Source organism: Rattus rattus, chromosome 1, assembly GCF_011064425.1.
Source record: "Rattus rattus isolate New Zealand chromosome 1, Rrattus_CSIRO_v1, whole genome shotgun sequence".
Classification (NCBI taxonomy): Eukaryota; Metazoa; Chordata; class Mammalia; order Rodentia; family Muridae; genus Rattus; species Rattus rattus.
Window position 1 is genome coordinate 58,460,198 of NC_046154.1, and position 18,801 is coordinate 58,478,998.

At 41.9% G+C, this 18,801-nt stretch overlaps 1 protein-coding gene across 1 annotated transcript in view; it reads left to right on the forward strand.

The window, feature by feature from the left end:
* Fggy (FGGY carbohydrate kinase domain containing) overlaps positions 1-18,801 on the forward strand; it is a 364,908-nt gene that overhangs the window by 45,270 nt on the left and 300,837 nt on the right. Inside the window, exon 4 of the mRNA XM_032901907.1 lies at positions 3,612-3,763. Coding sequence (XP_032757798.1) covers positions 3,612-3,763 — 152 coding nt within the window. The remainder of the gene's footprint in view (positions 1-3,611; positions 3,764-18,801) is intronic.

Sequence of the window (18,801 nt, forward strand, 5' to 3'; positions counted from 1 at the left end):
TGAAATGAAGTGACTGTATTAAAATGTATCTGTTCTTCACGTGCATCCAGCTGACGTAATTCCTCAACACTTTCTCTATCTCCAGCTGATTAAGGGTAGACTTTGTCTGAGGTGGATTATCTTGTGTTTGAAAATGAAATCAGGGGGGCTGGAGAGATGGCTCAGTGGTTAAGAGCACTGTCTGCTCTTCCAGAGGTCCTGAGTTCAAATCCCAGCAACCACATGGTGGCTCACAACCATCTGTAATGAGACCTGATGCCCTCTTCTGGTGTGTCTGAAGACAGCTACAGTGTACTTATATAACATAATAATAAATAAATCTTTAAAAAAAAAAAGAAAATGAAATCAGAATTTTAATGGCGGTTTTAAAGTTTTTTTGGAAATCTTTATGTACACGGTGCTTACTGGAGCGGTTATGCAGAGCAGGCAGGTAACACCGATACCCCTTAAAACCAAACCCACAAGATGGGCAAACGTTTGGTGTCTTTAGATGTTAGCCAAAGGATGAAAAGCCAATACAAACTAAGTAGAATATTTTAAGAAAGTAAGTACCACTGTGTAGGTAGTCCCAGTAGTTGCCTTTTAAAAATGTCCTTCTTGCTTTGAAGGTCAGCCAACCAGGTACTTGTTCTTTCTCCCCTTGCAGGCAGCTACCTCTGTACCCAAGCCAGATTCAGACTGTCCCCTTAGTGAAGTTTTGGGGACAGAGTGCCCAATGGTGATAACTGTAGGTTGTGAAGGGCTTGTCTGTATGTGTAGCCCCAGACTCAGCTCACGAGAGACTCCCCTAAACTGGCCTTCTGTGTCGCCATGATGGGTACTCTGTCCTGGCAGTCATTGCATCCACACAGAAGCTTCTCCTTAAATCAGAGCAGGGCAGAGCACCAGCACTTCATTGTGCCTCCCATGCAGAAGCCATGAAGGACTCTATACCTTCAGTTGAATCCTTTAAGAGTGACTTTCTAGGAGAGCTAAAGAGAGATGAATTCCCAGTTTTGTATACAATGAAAAATGATTTGTAGTAAGTATTCCATTTCAGTGTATTGTTCTGGCTGCAGCAGCTTGTTTCATGTTTCCACAGTTGGAAGTTTAACAGCAGCCGTTTCTGTCTTAGAGCAGCTCTAAGATCCACACAGTTAAGCAACAGTGATACCTCCCCTCCTGCTCCATACCCCCAGCATGCCTGCACACCTGTGCACATGGGGCAGCACTGATGGCTCTGCATAGGACCTGAATGTTATCTGGGTACCATGTGTATGTTGGTCTGAGAATCAAAGCCTGAAGTAGTTCTGTTATGCAGTATATTATTTTGCTTTATATGAAAAATGCTTCTTAATGTTCCTGTGGGAGGCCTTAGTTTCATTTTCTATTTTATTTCAAGCTAAGTGACACTTCATAATTTTTTAGTCAGGAAAAGCAGTGAGTGACTTTTTTTTTTTACTTTATAATTTTTTAGATATCTTTTAAAGTTGATTATATTTAGTTAAAAAATTTTTAAGATACAAGAAATAAGAATAGACTTTGTAGAGAGTCAGGATAAAAAGAAATTTAGCCAAACTTGAAGGTAGGTATCTTTTTTAAAAAAAAATTAAAGAAAATATTCTCTGCAGTTTAAGGCTTCCCCCATGGCCATTCTAATTGCTGTACATAAACACACATGCTGCTATTACATGTGTCCACATCTTCAGTGAGAAGCACATGTATAGGGTTTTTAAATACCCATGGTGATAGTGCTTTATTCATGTTGATACATCTAAGTCTTGTGCATTCCCCTTTCCAGTTTATTTGTTCTCCACACAGGTCTGGTTTCAAAGTACACCTCATGGGTGTCCAAGCTCCCATCTGGAAATACCTTCAGCTGTAGAATCTTCCTTGCCATTGCAAACTCAGGATAATGATCATAGTGGATCATTGTTTTGCACAGTTGTATAGTTATTTCACTATTTAATTAATACATGAGAGTGGCTGGCACATGTCAGGACTGGGTAACATTGTACTGATAATACTGTAGGTGTTTATGGTGCATTTTCCACATTGAACCCTGGGCTGTACGCTTGTTAGTTTTTGTCAGCTCAATGCAATCCAGAGTCACTTTGGGAAAGGGAACTTCAATTGAGGCAATGGCTTCATCAGATTGGCCTGTAGACATGTCTTTGTAGCATTTTTCTGGTTGTCAGTTGATGTGGAAGGGTACAGTTCATTGTGGGCAACCACCCTTGGGCTTGTAAATTGTAAGCTATGAGAAAGGCTGCGCGGCAAGCCATGGAGAAGTAGCCAGTGAACAGCATAACTCCATGGTTCCCACCTCTGCTTCTTTTTGACTTCTTGTCCTGACTTACCTCAGTGATTGACTGTGATCAGGACATACATGCTAAATAAATCCTTTCCTTTGCTTTTTGTCATGGTGTTTATCACAGTGACAGAAAGTAAAGTAGAACAAGAGACATCAGAGACGGTAAAAAACAAACAAACACACAAACAACCAACCCCAAAGTCCTATTCACCAGTGCATTCTGTCATGGATTCATAGAAGCCATGAGGAAGGGAAGGGAGGGGCAGCTAGCTACCCTGGGGAAAATTAGAGAGAGTCAGGGCATGAGGGTTAAAGACTTCATTTTGTACTGGCTTTCATTTGCCCCTTATGATTTCCTCCTGAACCAGCTAGGGACTAGAGACTAGGTATGTGTGCCTCACTGTGAATTGTCTCCTAGGTAACACATGACAGATTTCCGTTAGTTTCTCTGTGCTCTCAGGTAAGGCATTGGCGTCTCCATTGAACAGATGTGGATGCTGAAGCCAGGGAGCTAAATTAATAGACTGTATCGCCCTCTGCAACTTGAGTGAGCACCCTCATCCAGAACTGATGTGCTTGTCACTCACCGAACCAACCAACAGAATGAGGAAAATAACCTGGAATGAGCTCATTTTAATTCGTTTGACTGGGAAAATTAAAAATAGGATGAAAATGCTCTTGAGTAACTATAAAATATATACTCTGTCAAAATATTTGTTCATATGTGAAGTTGTCAACTACTGAGACAAAGTATCACCTTAGCCCTATCACTCATAGGCCCTTTTCTCAACAAGAGGAATGGTAAAGGAAGAGAAGAAGTTGTGAGAAAATGTAATATAAGTGAATTACATTTAACATTAAGTTAAATATTAAGCGTATATATGTCTACAAATAGAGGTTTGTGCATGTCAATGACTTTTAACCCTGGGGTTCTGATCAAGGGAGACACTGCCTTGGAGTGTATTTTCCCTTTAAGTTAAATTCATTCTACATTTACTTACCTATTTAGTGTATGTGTACATGTGTGCACACACTCAGACACTTGTGATACATGCGTGAAGGTCAGAAGACATCTTGCAGGAGTTGGTTCTCTCCTGCTATGTGAGATGTGGGTTTTGGTGGTCAAGCTCAGGTTGTCATGCTGGTGTCGAGTGCCTTTACTGACTGAGTCATCTCCCCTGCACCCACTTTGTTCAACCTTGACACAGGAATTTACAGTAGAAATTGTGGAGGGCTTTGCCTGGGAAATATCATTGCTCCCTTGAACTAGAAAGAGAAGGCGATGTGTCTACGTGTGTGTTTCTCTTATGTCTTCCAGGGGATTCCTCCCGAAATATTATTATGTGGCTGGACCATCGGGCTGTCAGCCAGGTTCACAGGATCAATGAGACCAAGCACGGTGTTCTTCAGTATGTGGGTGGTGTGATGTCTGTGGAGATGCAGGCCCCAAAGCTCCTGTGGCTGAAGGAAGTAAGTGTGTGGGGTTAGGGAAGGGCATTAAATGGTGGTAGAAAAGTTCCTTCACCCACGGTTGGTGGCCTAAGAGTGTCCTGTCAAGTCTGCACTGTTTGGTTTCCCCCAGACAGTCTGAAGAGGCCGAGGTGGAGCCCATCTTGTTTAGGTTGCTGTTGATCATTCTCTTCCACACACGGATGTCAGGCAGGCAGTGTATGTAGCATCTCCTTGAGCCCTCTCACTATCGCCGTGTGCAGTAGATGGTTTTGAGACAGAGCTTTTTTTTGGACCTATTTTACCTTAAAGTCAAGATCCTACCTCCACTTTCTGAGTGCTAGGATTCCAGGCATGCATCGTGCTCAAGTGTTTGTTTCTTTTCTTATAGCACAGTGTCTCTGTTTTGTAGATTAGAAAACTTAATGTCATTAAGAGGAGCCATATCACCACAAGAGACACAATAAGCGTGCAAGGAAGCCAGGATTTGAACTTGAGATCACTTGACTCCAAAACCATTTTTTTTTAATATACTGCACTCCACTTCAGAGTTCAGAGGTTAATTGCCATCCCAATTAGAAAGTGGCAGGGCTGGGATTTAAATCCAGTCCTTCTGACCAGAGCCGCCTTTGTCTACACACTCTTAGCCCCAAATTATTCATCTTTGGCCTTGTTGACATTCAAGATATCTCTTTCTCATTTTACCTGCCCCCGAGTTTCCCTGCTTTGAGTGATATGGTGATCTTGGTCAAAGCTCTGTCAGGTGGTTTCCATTTCCAGATGTTAGCACTCCTTTATGAAGTGTGGAAAATGGTGATGTCAGCTTAATGGCTCCCACCAGAGATGGATGGGTGAGAAGGTTCACCTCCTCTGGGAAGCTGAGAGACTTGAAACCCCTAGGTGGTCTGCTGCGTAGAGAATCCATCAAATGAGCAAGCGTTGGTGTGATTCATTACTGGCTGTGGGGTTTCAGGTGGTATCAGTCATCAGTTACTCAGATTGTATATGGAGATGGGTAGAGCAAGGGAACGTGTGAAGGTGTTTCAGCCTTGTGACCATGAGGTAGGCAGTGAGGCAGCAGGAGGGCCACATTTATTGAAGCAGGCCCGGCTTACTGTCTGTCTTTTCAGTTTAAATCTACAGAATGCCTTCTGTGGTTGCTGACTTTGAAAAGCTTTCTCAGCAGTCAGGGGTTTTACGATTCTGATTCTGTCTCTGGCCTCAACAATTGTAAGCTTTGGGAAAAGTCCTTCATGCCCCAGTCTCTCCTCTTTTTTATATGCAGTGAGAGAGTTGGAGCAGAATACAGAACCGCTGTGCACTGCCACTTGCTCTGGGCTTCATAAGCACCAATTAACTTAGTCCTAACAAGTTCTGCCTGCAGTCAGCCTGAGACAATGAGGCAGAGAGGCCATCTGATTTTACAAAATGCCTGGTACAGCCAGGCTTTAAAACCTGTTACCATGCTCCAGATTCTAGCTCATTCCATCAGGTTCTAAATATGTTCTCTGAAGTATACCACTTGAGATGGGGTCAGGAAAAAGGCTGATACTGTGTTCTTCAAATTACCTAACCTTAGCTGCAAGACAGGGAATGGTTTGAATGTTTCCCCTTTGAAGGCATATAGAAGAAGAGCATTGTTGAGTTCATATCAGAGCACTGGGAAGATGGACCTGTGTTCATGGAGTCTGATAGTTGTCCAAAGATCTGCAGCTTTACCATCGTGTACTTGAGATCAACAGAAAACTTCTAGACAAGTTGATATTATTTGTAACTTCCTAAGACCATCTAGCTATTTTTCACATGTTTCATTTTGGCAGTTTGTACTTCCTCAGGCAACCTAATGGTTCCTAGGATTTGGGAGGGGGGCGTCACCATGCTGATTCTGAACTTAGTGTGGACACCACGTTGGCATAGCATACTACAAACGTGAACTCATGGAGAGTCAAGCAATGCTTTTCCCTGAGACTTTTGAGTAACTTGTAATTATAAGAACTTACTGTCATAACTGCCTGTATATTATTCTCAAAAACACAGTTTCCTTTTAAAATTTTTGAGTAGAGATCAAAACACTGCTTTTCTGCTTATTCATGTGTCTGAAATTGAACCCAAGATTGACGACGTGTTTTGTTTTCTCTGTCTTTTTGTCAGCATGCATAAGAATTCCTGCTGAATGTCCTTTTGCTGTTAACAAGATGGCTCTCAGAATTAATGGGACTTCTAAAACCAACTTTTTATATTTTTGGTTGTAAGCCTAGCCTTTAACGGCTGAGCCACCTCTCCAGCCCTAAAACCAACTTCTTAAAGGTCTTGTTATAGTGCTTCTGAAACTATAATGTGCCACGGAGTCACTGAAGTTTTTTAGACTATACTTCTGTTCCAGCAGCCCCGGGGCAGGGCCTGATAATGAGAGCATTTCCAATGGATTGGTGGGTGACGCAGATGCTGCTGGCCTGAGGATTTATAAAGCCTCTCTCAGTTTTTCTCTTAGCTCTTGTACCGTGAAGAAAAGCATGCCATTTTGGGGAATCAGAAAGGGGTAACTTCCTTTTTGATTTACTGATGGGGGATACAGGAATGTTGGATAGCTTCAGATAAGAATGTGAGTGTGTGCTCCTAAGTTCAGTAAGCTGCCATTTGTCTACACATTAAATAACTTTTATTATTTTTTATTTTATTTGTATATTCATGTGTGGGCACACCATTCACAGACATATGTATAAGGGTCAGAAGATAAATTTTAGAAGTTAGTGCTTGCCTTCTTCCATGTAAGTCCCAAGGCAGATGGTTTGGTTTGGCAGCAAATGCCTTTACTCACTGATAACTTCACTAGATCATTTCTCTATTCTTATGATATTCCTTATTTCTAAGTCCTGGCTGAGTTCCTGCTATAAACCAGCAAATGCCAGAGAGACACCAGGAAAAGTGGGGACAATAAAAACTAAGTCTCAGCCTACATGAACAGAGTCTATGGCATACAGGAAGTGAAGTGTTGGGGAGTGGGATGGATGGAAATGGAACCATTGGATGAAGACAGTCCCAGAACAGTGATGTAGGGACATGTAAAATACTCCAGGAGAAAAAGTTCTCTTTCTGGAAGCCAATAGTTTGTCATGAGTCTTAGGCCACAAATGGAGGCTTTGTCTAGTAGTTAAAACCGAAAGGATTTTTATGGATATATCCTATGATATAGTTTTGGAAGGGAGAGATGGGACTTTAGTGAGTGTAACTGGGGAAGAGGTTAGGTAAGTAGCCTGCTATAGGTTTACCTTGGTGATGCAGTCTGGTTGATGGTTATAAAGTAGGAAAAGGAATGTCTTAGATAACTTTGGAAGGGATGGGAGGATTGAATAGGGCAAGAAAATGTGTGCCTAAATGCTGGAGCGTTCTTACTCACCATGGAAGACTCTAGTGGTTTTGCATCTAGGATAAATAACAGCACACACATCCTGGCCTAGAAGATAGTATGTGATGTCATTTATGTCCTTGCTTACTTTACTTCATACACTGGAATCCAGTCAGAGGTCCCCAAACACAGCGGATTCTTCGATACCTCAGTCTTGGTTAGGGGATGGCAGATTGTACTCTCGTGCCCTATGCTTGTCTGTTTGACACGTTACTGGGGAACTTGGGATCTAGGAAAGTGTTTCACATGTTCAGATGTTGAGGAAGAATCCAAGGAATATTTAGTGACATGTGACAATGAAGTGAAGATTGGTGGCTGTGACTAAAGCTTTGCTGGAACACAGCCATGGCCTTTCATTGTTGTATGTCAGGGGCAACTCTTTTGTTACATCTGAAGAGCCTGCAAAACAAAATATATTCTTCTCGATCTGGAAAGAAAATATTTGCTGATCTCATTTGTCTTGAGATGTTCTATCTCTGCCTAGAATGTTTTCCACGAGGCTGACTCTCCTTTGTGACTAGTTCTCTACTGTTCCTTGTGCCGCCTTCAAAAGCCTTTCCCTCACATAAGAAGGCTCTTCCCAATGGTACAATCTTACCATAGTAGTTCACATGCTTTAGGTCAGTTCTCATGATGGTTTCCTATTGTGTTTGCTTCCTCTCACCATAGTAATCTACAGGTGGATGGAGTTCCAATCTATTTGTTCACTGCTGTTCCCATAACCCTTAGCTAGAGGGCTTAACACATAGGTTTAGAATAATTTCAGTGACTTGATAAGGTGTTCCAGGTGAGAACTAATGAGGGCAGAATTAGACAAGGCAGGGTAGACAGACCACGAGTCATAGAAGCTTTAGAGACAACACAGGATAGTGAGGGTGATGGGAGATGACCACTCTTTCATAATGAGGTCATTTCTGTCCTTAGCCTGGGTTCCCATGTCCCAGGGAGGCAGGCTGAGTTTGGAGTTTAGATATCCCAGTAGTCAAAAGGGGTGTTCTGGGACAGATGTAGCTCATGGACAAACTCACTGGGATCTAGTTTTGTATTACGGCATTTTAATCATGTCTGTTACATTTAATGATTGCATGATTAAGGTTGAAGTGCATCTTCATAATAAGAATTGTCCGATCAAAGGAAAATGTTTCTAAGCCCCAGCAGCTGAGATTTTCATTTGGCTTCAGTAATTCTGACTTTTATCTTAATGAAGGCTACCTGTAAAGTAAGTTCTGCCATCCTAGCGCAGCAGGAGTTGCCTGTGTTTATTACCACGAAATATTGTGGGGATACAAGATAGAGACTACAGAAGGTCAGGACAGGTAACAACTGAGCCTGACGTGTTAAGTGTTAATGAGGCATGAGTAGCTGGGCCTTTCTAGGACACCTGAGAGACTGCAGTCTGACTTTTCAGTCACTTCCTTTTCCTGCCATTGTCCCCAATGAAGAAAACAAATTCATCCCTCCCACCTCCATCCCTGCTCCATGTTTCTGTTTGCCTCAGGGTACATCAAGAAATGAGTGCAGGACCTTCTTAGACCTAGTTGGTTCTTATGCACCTTTCCTTGCCCATGTAGAGACCAGAGAGGTTCCTGGGTGTTGGGGTATGGAATGGTAGTCTGATAACTCCTTTTGTCTGAGGAAGTATCAGTTGAGTATATTAAAATAGAAACTGTCAGAAAGAAACTCATTCTGGGCATAACAAAGGTCTCACTAAACTCTAGCCCAGTGGTCCTCAACCTTTCTAATGCTGTAACCTTTTAACACAGTTCTTCATATTGTGGTGACCCCCAATCATAAAACTATAATTCTTTCTATTTCATAACTGTAATTTTGCTATTATTATGAATCATAATGTAGATATCTGTGTTTTCTGATGGTCTCAGGCAAACCCTGTGAAAGGGTCATTTGACCCCCCAAACGATCATTTGCTACCCACAGGTTGCGGGACAGTTATCTAGCCCTTCCTGTCTACTAAGAGTCTTGTCAGCTCTTGCTGGTGCCTTTCCTGGTCTGATTATTCCATTCTTCTTGATGACTTAGTAAGCCTTATCTTAAGGTTTATTCTAAGCATGAAAGATAAAAATGTATTCATTTATTGAAATAGCATCTTATTTTTCTCTCTAGATAGGTTTATTCTAATTATGAAACTTCATGAAAGATAAAATGTATTTATTTCTTGAAATATTTTAATTTTTTCTCTAAATGTCACAGTCATAGACACTCTTCTTCCTTAGGATAGCTTAAAATTTCACATGCAGGCCTAATTCTCCCCATTCCTGTTTGGTACTGGAGCTAATACAGATGTTGAAGAACTTTAAGAGACAGAGAAAAGTTCTACACTATTGACAACAAAATGTGTCTAAAATTTGAAGCCAGATGTATGGTGTTTAAATCTTGTTCCTTCATCTAACCTATTGTAGCACCCTGGAAAAGGTAAACAAACTCTTTGATGCCTCTATGATGATGCTGACCTTGGAGAATTACTTTAATTTAGTGAGATGTTCGGAAATTGGTTTGTATAGTAGATGTTTACATAATAGTTTCATTTTTCTGCCATTGTGTTTGTAATTTTTTCTCCTGTGATGGGTATTTCAGCTACATACTGTCTATTATGATTGAGTGATTCTAAACACTAGAACGTCTTCCTTCATGGACCAGCTTTTGTGGGTGGTGAATGTTTTATGAGAGGTGTGCTTCCTGCTTAGTAGTTAAGCAAAACATGTGAGGCTGTCAGAGACAATCAGGAAATAGGAAGGAGGAAAGGACCAAACTGGTCCAGTCATGGTGTGATCATCTGCTGTGCGTGACACTTGCACAAAGGCAGCCAACCATGAGTGAGCCCAGGGCAGACAATCAGTGAGAATATTCTCCCTGATTTCCCTAAACTTTGCCAGTAACTCCAGCGCTGGTGCTACAAATACTTTATTCACAAAGATGATTTTATTATCATCACAATACCCTTAAGGGATACATTTTATTCACTTCATTTTATAGATAAGGAAGGTGAAATTCAAAAGAGTTAAATGATTTATGTTCTTTGACCAGTAAGGAAACTCACACCAACAGCCTTGTCATGGGTTCTGTTCCCCTCCCATATTTTCTAGGCACCTTCATCAACCTGTACAGACACTGAAAAGCAGTCTATGCTGTTAAGAAATTAGCCTGAGTAAAGAGAAATGTATAGGTCAACTGAGTTCAGAGAACAGAACCAGGAAGTAGTTGAAGACAGCGGTTAGTGCCTATAAATAAATGAGATGCTATGCATCTAGTGCCTCCAAGCATTTTCATTCCTGTTAATTCTTCTAATCCTTACAACCATCCTATGAAGTAAATACCATCCTTTCTGTATCAGGACATAAATACAGAGACTTGAAGTTTGCCCGAAGCCCCTCAGCTTGGAAATGACCAGGCTGGGGTTGGAACTTTGACTTTTTTATTCAGAATACAGCTCATCGCCAGTATACTTTGTTTCTTCAATCATTTTTCTGTCAGGCTATCCATGAACATGTTCAGGAAAAGATTTCGGGAGCAGAATTCAGAGGCTTTAAAGCTGTGAGCAGTGGTGGGGTGGTGGGCTCATATTACCTTTAATGAGGGTCCTTGTGTGATAGGCATTGTGATGATATTAGGGGGTCCCCAGGTAAATAAGAGAGGAAGGACCTAGATAGCTTCTGGAGATCTAGTTTAGAGTGGTAGCAAATGGACAAGGAAATACCCCCCCCACCCCCAACACACACACAATGGTTTTATCAATGGTTTTATTTTCTGGAGAATGCTGTGGAGGATTTGGTGTGGCTAGATTCAACTTTTTTGGTTAGTTTCATTGGGGCAGAATGCTGAGAAATTTTCCTTCTCAGTAAAGGGCATTGGATTCCTGGCACAGAAGAACTCACCTCATGAAGTCTGCCTAGGAGTTTAGCAAGGGTGGGCTGTCTGAGCTAGGAACCTAGGAGTCTGTAGTGTGTTCAGAACCAGGCATGGCATGCATAACCTCAGAGCCCTGACCTGAAGTTTAGACTTTATTCTAACAGTGGTAGGATATGGTTGATAGGTTTTAAGCATGAATGTGACACAATCTGTTTTATGACTTGAAAAATCATCCTGGCACAATACTATGCTTGGTACACAGTAAATACACACACACACACACACACACACACACTCTCTCTCTCTCTCTCTCTCTCTCTCTCTCTCTCTCACACACACACACACACACACACACACACCAACATTCACTCTATATTATTAAAGAGAAAAACATTAAATATTGAATGTGCAGCTTCTATATACATCTTTTTAGAGGAAGCATTCATGCAGAAAATGGACTAGTTGTAGAGAAGGAAGGTGTCACTAGTGGGACACTGTCCTTTAGAGTCCTTGGCTATGGTAAGAGCAGTTCCATTCTTTGCTTCTTGGTAATTGCCCATGAAAAGATAGCCGTGTAGACACAGCCAGATTTCCGGTTGATAACACTTACTACTTATTCAACAAGGGAACTTTTTTCTTCTTGGGCCCTATTTTCCTAAATATCACTGAGGGATTTCATGTAAGCTCCTCAATAACTGTGTCCTCACCTCATTGTACATTCAAGGAGGCCCCCAAGGCTTCCACGACACCCTTGAAAGGCATGAGCTGGTGCGAGAGCCTCACTAGGCTCAGCCTGTCCACAGTTCCTAGGCTCCAACCTTCATCCCTTACTGCTTGCTCTTAAAATCAATCGTTTGTCTCTCCTGCTGCCACAAGACTGAATCAGGCCCCCAGACGAGTTTTATTTGATTCACTGTATATTTGGGAAAGAACAATTTTGAGTATCTCCAATACTTAAGAACTAAGAAAATTCTCATAAAAATATAGATTTCCTTCAAGTCTGGAAAAAGAAGTTCACAGTCTCAGGCCCACACAACCGTGCCGGAGAATGGCGGGTCTGAGACTCGCCTGTCATGTTAGAGGGCTCACGTCCCTTCTGTCACAGCAGGCCCCACCCAGTCTGCTTAGTCATTTTCCTTTCAGCCCTCCCCTCCAGGCATTCGCAGTTGAAATTCAGGCTATGGGATCATGGTTAAGGACTCCATCATTACTTTTCATAGGACAGATGCTGAGCACAATGGAAAACCCTTCCAGATTGTGAATTCCTTGCTCACTGACTGTAAGTCTGTGCCAGAATATCTCACATCTCCGGGTCTTCGCTTAGGTTTTTTTTTTTCCCTTTCTGGAAAACCTATAACAATTTTCACTTCACTTAAATGCATATTAACTGCCTAAGGCTCAGCTTCACCTTCTCCTGGCAGCCATCCCTGGCGTTCTCCCGTTAGTGTTGAGCGGTGCCCTGCTCTGTGTCCTGTGCAGCATCCGTTGTGTTATCCTTACCCTCAGAACAATTACACTTCATCGTATCCAATTTATCCATGGGCTGCCTCATATCTAGAGCTCGGCTGAGTAGCTCCGGGTAATAACACAGTAAATCCTCATATTCATGAAGTATGGGTGAGGGCATTCAATTGTGAATTATGCCATTTCTTATGGCTGGGTAAATTCATTCCAAAGCAAAGATATGCTGCATGCTCGATCTAACTTTCTTTTCTCTTTCCGTTATGGAAAGTGAAGTTGGAGAATAATAGACCCTTTTCACCTGGGCTCAGCCTTGGCTGCATGCCTGTCACCACACTCATGGGCCTATCTTCCAAGTGAAGTGATACAGGCTGGGGAGGAGGTTAGGGTCCTGGGCCCCTCTGTTATGCTCTTGTACTTCGGTAATGAATGACTGCCTCCCCCCTAATTTTTTCCCCATTTTTCTCCAGGTGAAGCTAAGACTCATCTGCTAATCTAAAAGTCTTCTCTAGGATACTTGTTCTACACCTCTGGGCACCGGACCAGATATCTCAGCATTTGAGCTTTGTATTTTGTAGTATTACCCTGGACTGTCTCCTGTAAACAGACATTGAAGAAACATATAACATGGAAACCATAAACCTGAGCTGCTCCCTAAATTTATTTGACTCATGCTAAATAAGCTCTCTTTTAGTTTTCTATTTTATACTCCAGCAGAATGACTGAAAAATGTTAATAACATTTGAAATGTAAATAAATACCCAATTTAATAAAGGTAGAAAAAATGTTTAGAGAGCCAGTTATTATTTGAACAATTTGGATCCCATGTAACACTTCTGTCTCACCTAAAATTATACAAACCATAAAACAAAAAGGTAGTATATTTTCAAAATTTAGAGCCAAAGTTAGGCTTACATTTAGAGGATTATCCTTGGGCGTTATATAGTCTTAAGTTTCCTTCTACTCATAAATTCCAGCCCGGAAACTCTCTTACGTACCGCAGGACAATACAGGGACCTCTCAGAAGCCCTGTCTCTTCTCCTTTACGCTCTGCCCAAAATATGTAAACAGAAAGAATGGATGAATAGCTCAACTAGTCCTTTGCCCCTTCTCTGTTCCAGGGCCCTGAAAGGACTGCAGCTATGATGTCACTGCAGGCTTGTCTCTGAGCAATGGGCTGTGGCTGTCTTGCTGGTTGAATTGCAAGCGAGATCAAGGACTCCTATGAAGTCTAATGTATCTTGCAGCTTGGAGGGGAAGTGCCTTGGGTGGAGCCTGGGAGGGCAGTCTTATCCCCGAGGGAAGCACTGTTGAACCCATACTCACACTCTCTAACGGAGCCCTTCAGAGTGGCTTCTGGGGTGTCTCAGTGGTCCATGTCTTCTGACTCAAAAATGCCCCACAGTTATGCATTCCAAGGTCATTAGAGAATTTCCTAAGTCAGGGCTCCACTGTACTGCCTGTTTCTTATAGCATTGCTAAGTGGTCTAAACTCTGTGATGGATAGACTTTTCCCATAGTAGTGATATGTTGAAGTACTGAAATTTACCCAAATTAAAGAAATAAGGAGGTAGAGTCTCTCTTCAAATAATTATTTATAGCATCCATAATGCTTATGTTACTAATACATAACTTTATTTTACTATTATTACTTTCATTTTTATTTAACCACTGATAAGTGAAAATTTTTGTCCATGGACTAGCACTATGTTTTTGGCATTTGACCTCTGGAGTCCTTCAGCATGGCATTTCGTGAACACCAGAGAGGAGTGGGGCAAGGCAGGGGCCGTCTTGGTATTCAGCATGGGGTCTGGCCTTGTCTGGAGGCCAGAGTCATGTCTTGAGACCTGAAAGAGAGTGGATCACCCTTTGAAGTATTTATCAAGCACCCCCCCAGTTCTTGGAAGCAGCAGCTGAGTGGTGGTTATTGGAGTGGGCCTCAGGGTCCTGGCCAGGATTTCTCTCCAGTTCTTCCCATTGTCCTGTGATGTGGGCAGCTCAGATGCTTGAGGCCCTGAGGTTCCTGTTTATGAAATGGAGTCCCTGGGACTTTGGGAATCAGAGGGGATAGAGCAAACTCTTGGTTGTTTGTGGCAGTGCTGATGATATCAAAAGAGTTGATTATTGGGATATATTTTTGATATGCTTGTTTCTGGACCCAATTAACTAATCCAACAGTACAGTTGATGTGGTTATCATTTTTCAAGGAACAAGGCATTGACAAAAATTATGCTTCATCTTCCGGACAGCTTTTAGGGAAGGATGGATACCTGTAAATTTTAGCAGGTTTAGTAATTTATAGCTTGTTAACACTATAAAATAAAAGACAATATAATAATATTATAATTTTAGTTAGGTTTAAATCAAAGACATTCATTAGTAAGGGGCATTCACATGTGAATATTCTAGAAAGTTCTGTAAGCCATCTAATCAGAAAAACTATCAACAGATATTACCTTATTTTGGATGGTATTAGTATAAATTTGATTGAAATTTTTATTTTCAAAATAAACTCTCATTAAGAAAAAAGCTATTCTCCAAACTAAAACAATTTAAAAAGATTTTTTTGTTAATTAATAATAAAAGTACACTAGTCACCTTTCTGTTCTTAGAAAAATTCCTGAGACAGCCATACATGGTGGTTCATACCTATAATCACAACACTTGGGAGACAGAGTCAGAGACAGAAACATCTCTGTGAGGTCCAGGTCAGCCTGGTCTTTAAAAAGCAAGTTCCAGGATAACCAGAGCTACATGAGACTGTACCTCTGTGAGACTCTCTCTCTCTCTCTCTCTCTCTCTCTCTCTCTCTCTCTCTCTCTCTCTCTCTCTCTCTCTGTGTGTGTGTGTGTGTGTGTGTGTGTGTGTGTGTGACACATAGTTTATTTTGGTTCATGCCTTTGGAAGTTTCAACCTATGGTTAAGTGGCCATTGCTTTGGGGCCTGTGGCAAGGCAGCATATCATATAGAAAATGACAGAGGAAAATACTCATCTTATGGTAGTCAAGAGGCCAAAGAGGTGCTGAGAAGATGGCTCAGTGGCTAATAAGAGTATGACGTATTTTGAATTCTGTTCCTAGCACACATGCTAGAGAGCTTACAGCTACCTGAAATTCTAGCTCCAGGGGAATTCTGGGTATCTGGCTTCCGCAGCCACCCGAATGCTGATGCACCCCCACATCATATACACATAGTTAAAAATAAAGTCCCCCTTTTGTTTTCAAGGAAAAGGAAAAGGTGCTCTATCTATGTTTTATGAGGACACACCTCCTAAAGTCATCACCTCACAACAGAATCACAGCCTGGTCACCGTGCTTTTTGCCTTTATGGGCTTTTGTGGGGGCACTTACCTCTATTACAGCAAAAGTCATCAAGATTCTCTATGAAATGGGATCCCAAATGAGTCACAGTAAAAAGACTCTGACCTCTTTGAAACAGAGGTTACTGTCTGTTCTTCAGACTTGGAAGCAAGATGAAGAAAAGCCCATTAGTAACTTCTGATAGGATATGGCCAAAATAGCACTCTCAGTTCCTATTTAAACAGGAGGCCTCAGGTCCTATCTGAAGCAGTGAGAAAGGCGGATGGGCAGACCCACTGCAGTCACTGAGTGGTAGAACTGGGGGTGTTGGTTTCAGGTTGTACTCAAGTTTTACAGAGCTCACAAGCTAAAGGGACCAGGACAGGGAGGTTGCCCAGGGAGTAAGCTGGAGTTAGGGCAGGAGTACCTGTCAGGTGGACAAGCCCTGGGTAGTCAAGGTCCTTGGTGGTCTATTTATAATTGGAATTTCCTTTTGGAACATCATGATATAGATTCCAGTTGCCCATTAGCCAGAGTGAGAGAAAAGCCAGCAGCTATTTGCCACCCACTTTCCCGTTTTCTTGCTACAAGGACATAAACCTGAGAATTCTAAGGACAAGCTTTGAGCACTCGCATGGCTGAAGCATCCTTTCTGAGCAGGCAAGACATTCTCCTATGGCACACATCTCGAGAATAGGCTACGCAGTGCCCCCAAGGAAAAAAGCAGTGAGTTAGCCCCTCTCATTCATGGGGATAGGACTGAATTACAAGATAGAGACTTTTCCACCTTTCCTTCTGAGGGGCGTTTGACTCAGACGGTGACATCAGACATGACTTCATCTGTTTAAAGGAAAGGCTGAGAGCAAGTCAGGCTTCTGCCCTTCTCTCCCCACGCATGGTCTCCTTGAAGACATTGTTATGTTCCCACTGTTTCTCACAGGATTTCTTCCTTCCTCTTCATCTCTTCTTCTCTTCCTCCTCTTCCTCCTCTTTCCTTCTTCATACTCTCTCTGTCATTGTCTTCTACTTGTTTTTCCTATCATTCTATTCATATCTCATGCTTAAGCTGTTCTTTCTCCTTACCCTGTACTCCTGTTGTCTTTTGTCCACTTGCTTCTGTCGTTATTTGGCCTCCTTCTTCCTACTTAATCTCTGTTGTTCATTTTTCCTATGTAGATCTTCTATTCTATTTGTTTTTCTTCTTCTCTGGTCTTTGTCCTTTTGTGAGACATGTATGTGGGAGCTGGTCCTCCTTCCTCTTGACTGTTCAGTTCTGGGATCTCTACGAGGTGCTTGCTGTTCCAACTTCCCTAAGGCTGCATGCATGCAGTCACCCTTTCCTCAGGGAATGGTGGTTCCCATTCCTTTCCGATTTCTTACTGATTTTAGGAAACATCTCTCTGACTAACCGCCTCACAGTTTCTTCTCCTTGTTCATGGGTACAGTTGACAAGAACTTATCAGGCCCTGGCATAGTCTCTACTTCCCTCCATCTCTCTTCCTCACTTTTACCTGCCCTTCATACTCATTTTTTTCTGATGGCAGTGCTTCCCTTGATGGCCATACTGTGCGTTATAAACCAGGTATGTCAGAACTTGAGCAGCTACCTGGAGTACTTCACGTGTTTTTCCTAACCAACTTGAGGATTGTGAGCAAAATTTTGTGATCAGGGGCTGGAGAGATGGCTCGTGGTTAACAGGATTTGCTTCTCCTTCAAAGGACCCAGATTCAATTTCCAGTACCTACATGGCAGCTCACAACCATCTGTAGCTTCAGTGCTAGGGTATCCATTTTCTGACCTCTGCATTCACCTCACTTGTATGGTGCACAACCGTACAGAATATATACAATAAAAGTAAAGGAAAAATAATTTACAAATTTGCAATCATCTCCAAGCTTCCTCTTTAGTTGTACCTCCCAGCACTTTATAGGCTCCAGAGCCAGAAAGCAAGAGAACACAGCAAGCTCTAGTGCCACTTCCTAGCTTCCTGGCTTTGACAACCGATGCAGTTACTCTTTGTCAAATTCATGTCCTATAACAATTACTGAATATCTTAACTGTGTGTGTGTGTGTGTGTGTGTGTGTGTGTGTGTGTGTGTGTGTGTGTGTGTGTGTGTTTTATAGGTCTGCTGAGAGACCACATAAGTAAATATGTAAACTGCCTAGAACAATACTTAGTATGTATTCAGGGAACACTTCTGAAATGATTAATTAATTTGAATGCTAATTCCACTCCACCACATTTTTCCATCTTTGGAGTTTGGCTATTCTAAATCAACCTTGATTCTGCTCTTAATAGTTCTGTCACCAAATGTATATGAGTCTCATGTTCTTCATTCATTGCAATGTTTAAGTCATAATATTCTGACCTGGGTTCATTCAGTGAGGCCATACATGTTTTTTGTTTGCTATTCTGGCATACACTAAGTAAATATCTCTCTTCACAATTCTTGCTGTTCTTAAGTAACATGAAGGCCTTTGTCTCTCCTGCTAGATTCTTAGCTCATTTTTAGGAAGAGATTATAATTTATCTCTATCTTTAGAGTTATTATCAGTAGTTCCCTCCCCAACACCACCTCCCTCCCCCCTGTGCAAAAAACCCTTATACTGGCAATGAAACTGATTTTTTTTTCTTTTTTTTTTTGGAGCTGGGGACCGAACCCAGGGCCTTGCACTTGCTAGGTAAGCGCTCTACCACTGAGCCAAATCCCCAACCAATGAAACTGATTCTGACAGTCTTGGCTGATGTGTAGCCAGGTACTCGGAATTCTGGTTAAGATGTAAGCTAGGACTGTTTCACCTTAGCCACAACGCCCTTCTTCAAAGGCCTTTGAGAAACCATACAAGATATATCTTAGAAGAGATGCTTTCTGTGTGGTCTGATTGCTATGAACCCATCATTGGGGGAGACTTTATGACGTTCTCATCCCCTACTTTTGCTTGAGCATTGAGGTAACATCTGTTGTGGCCTTTGTGTATGCCTAGTGGGAACTGATGGAGGAGCCCTCTTGCATAAATGAACGGTAAGG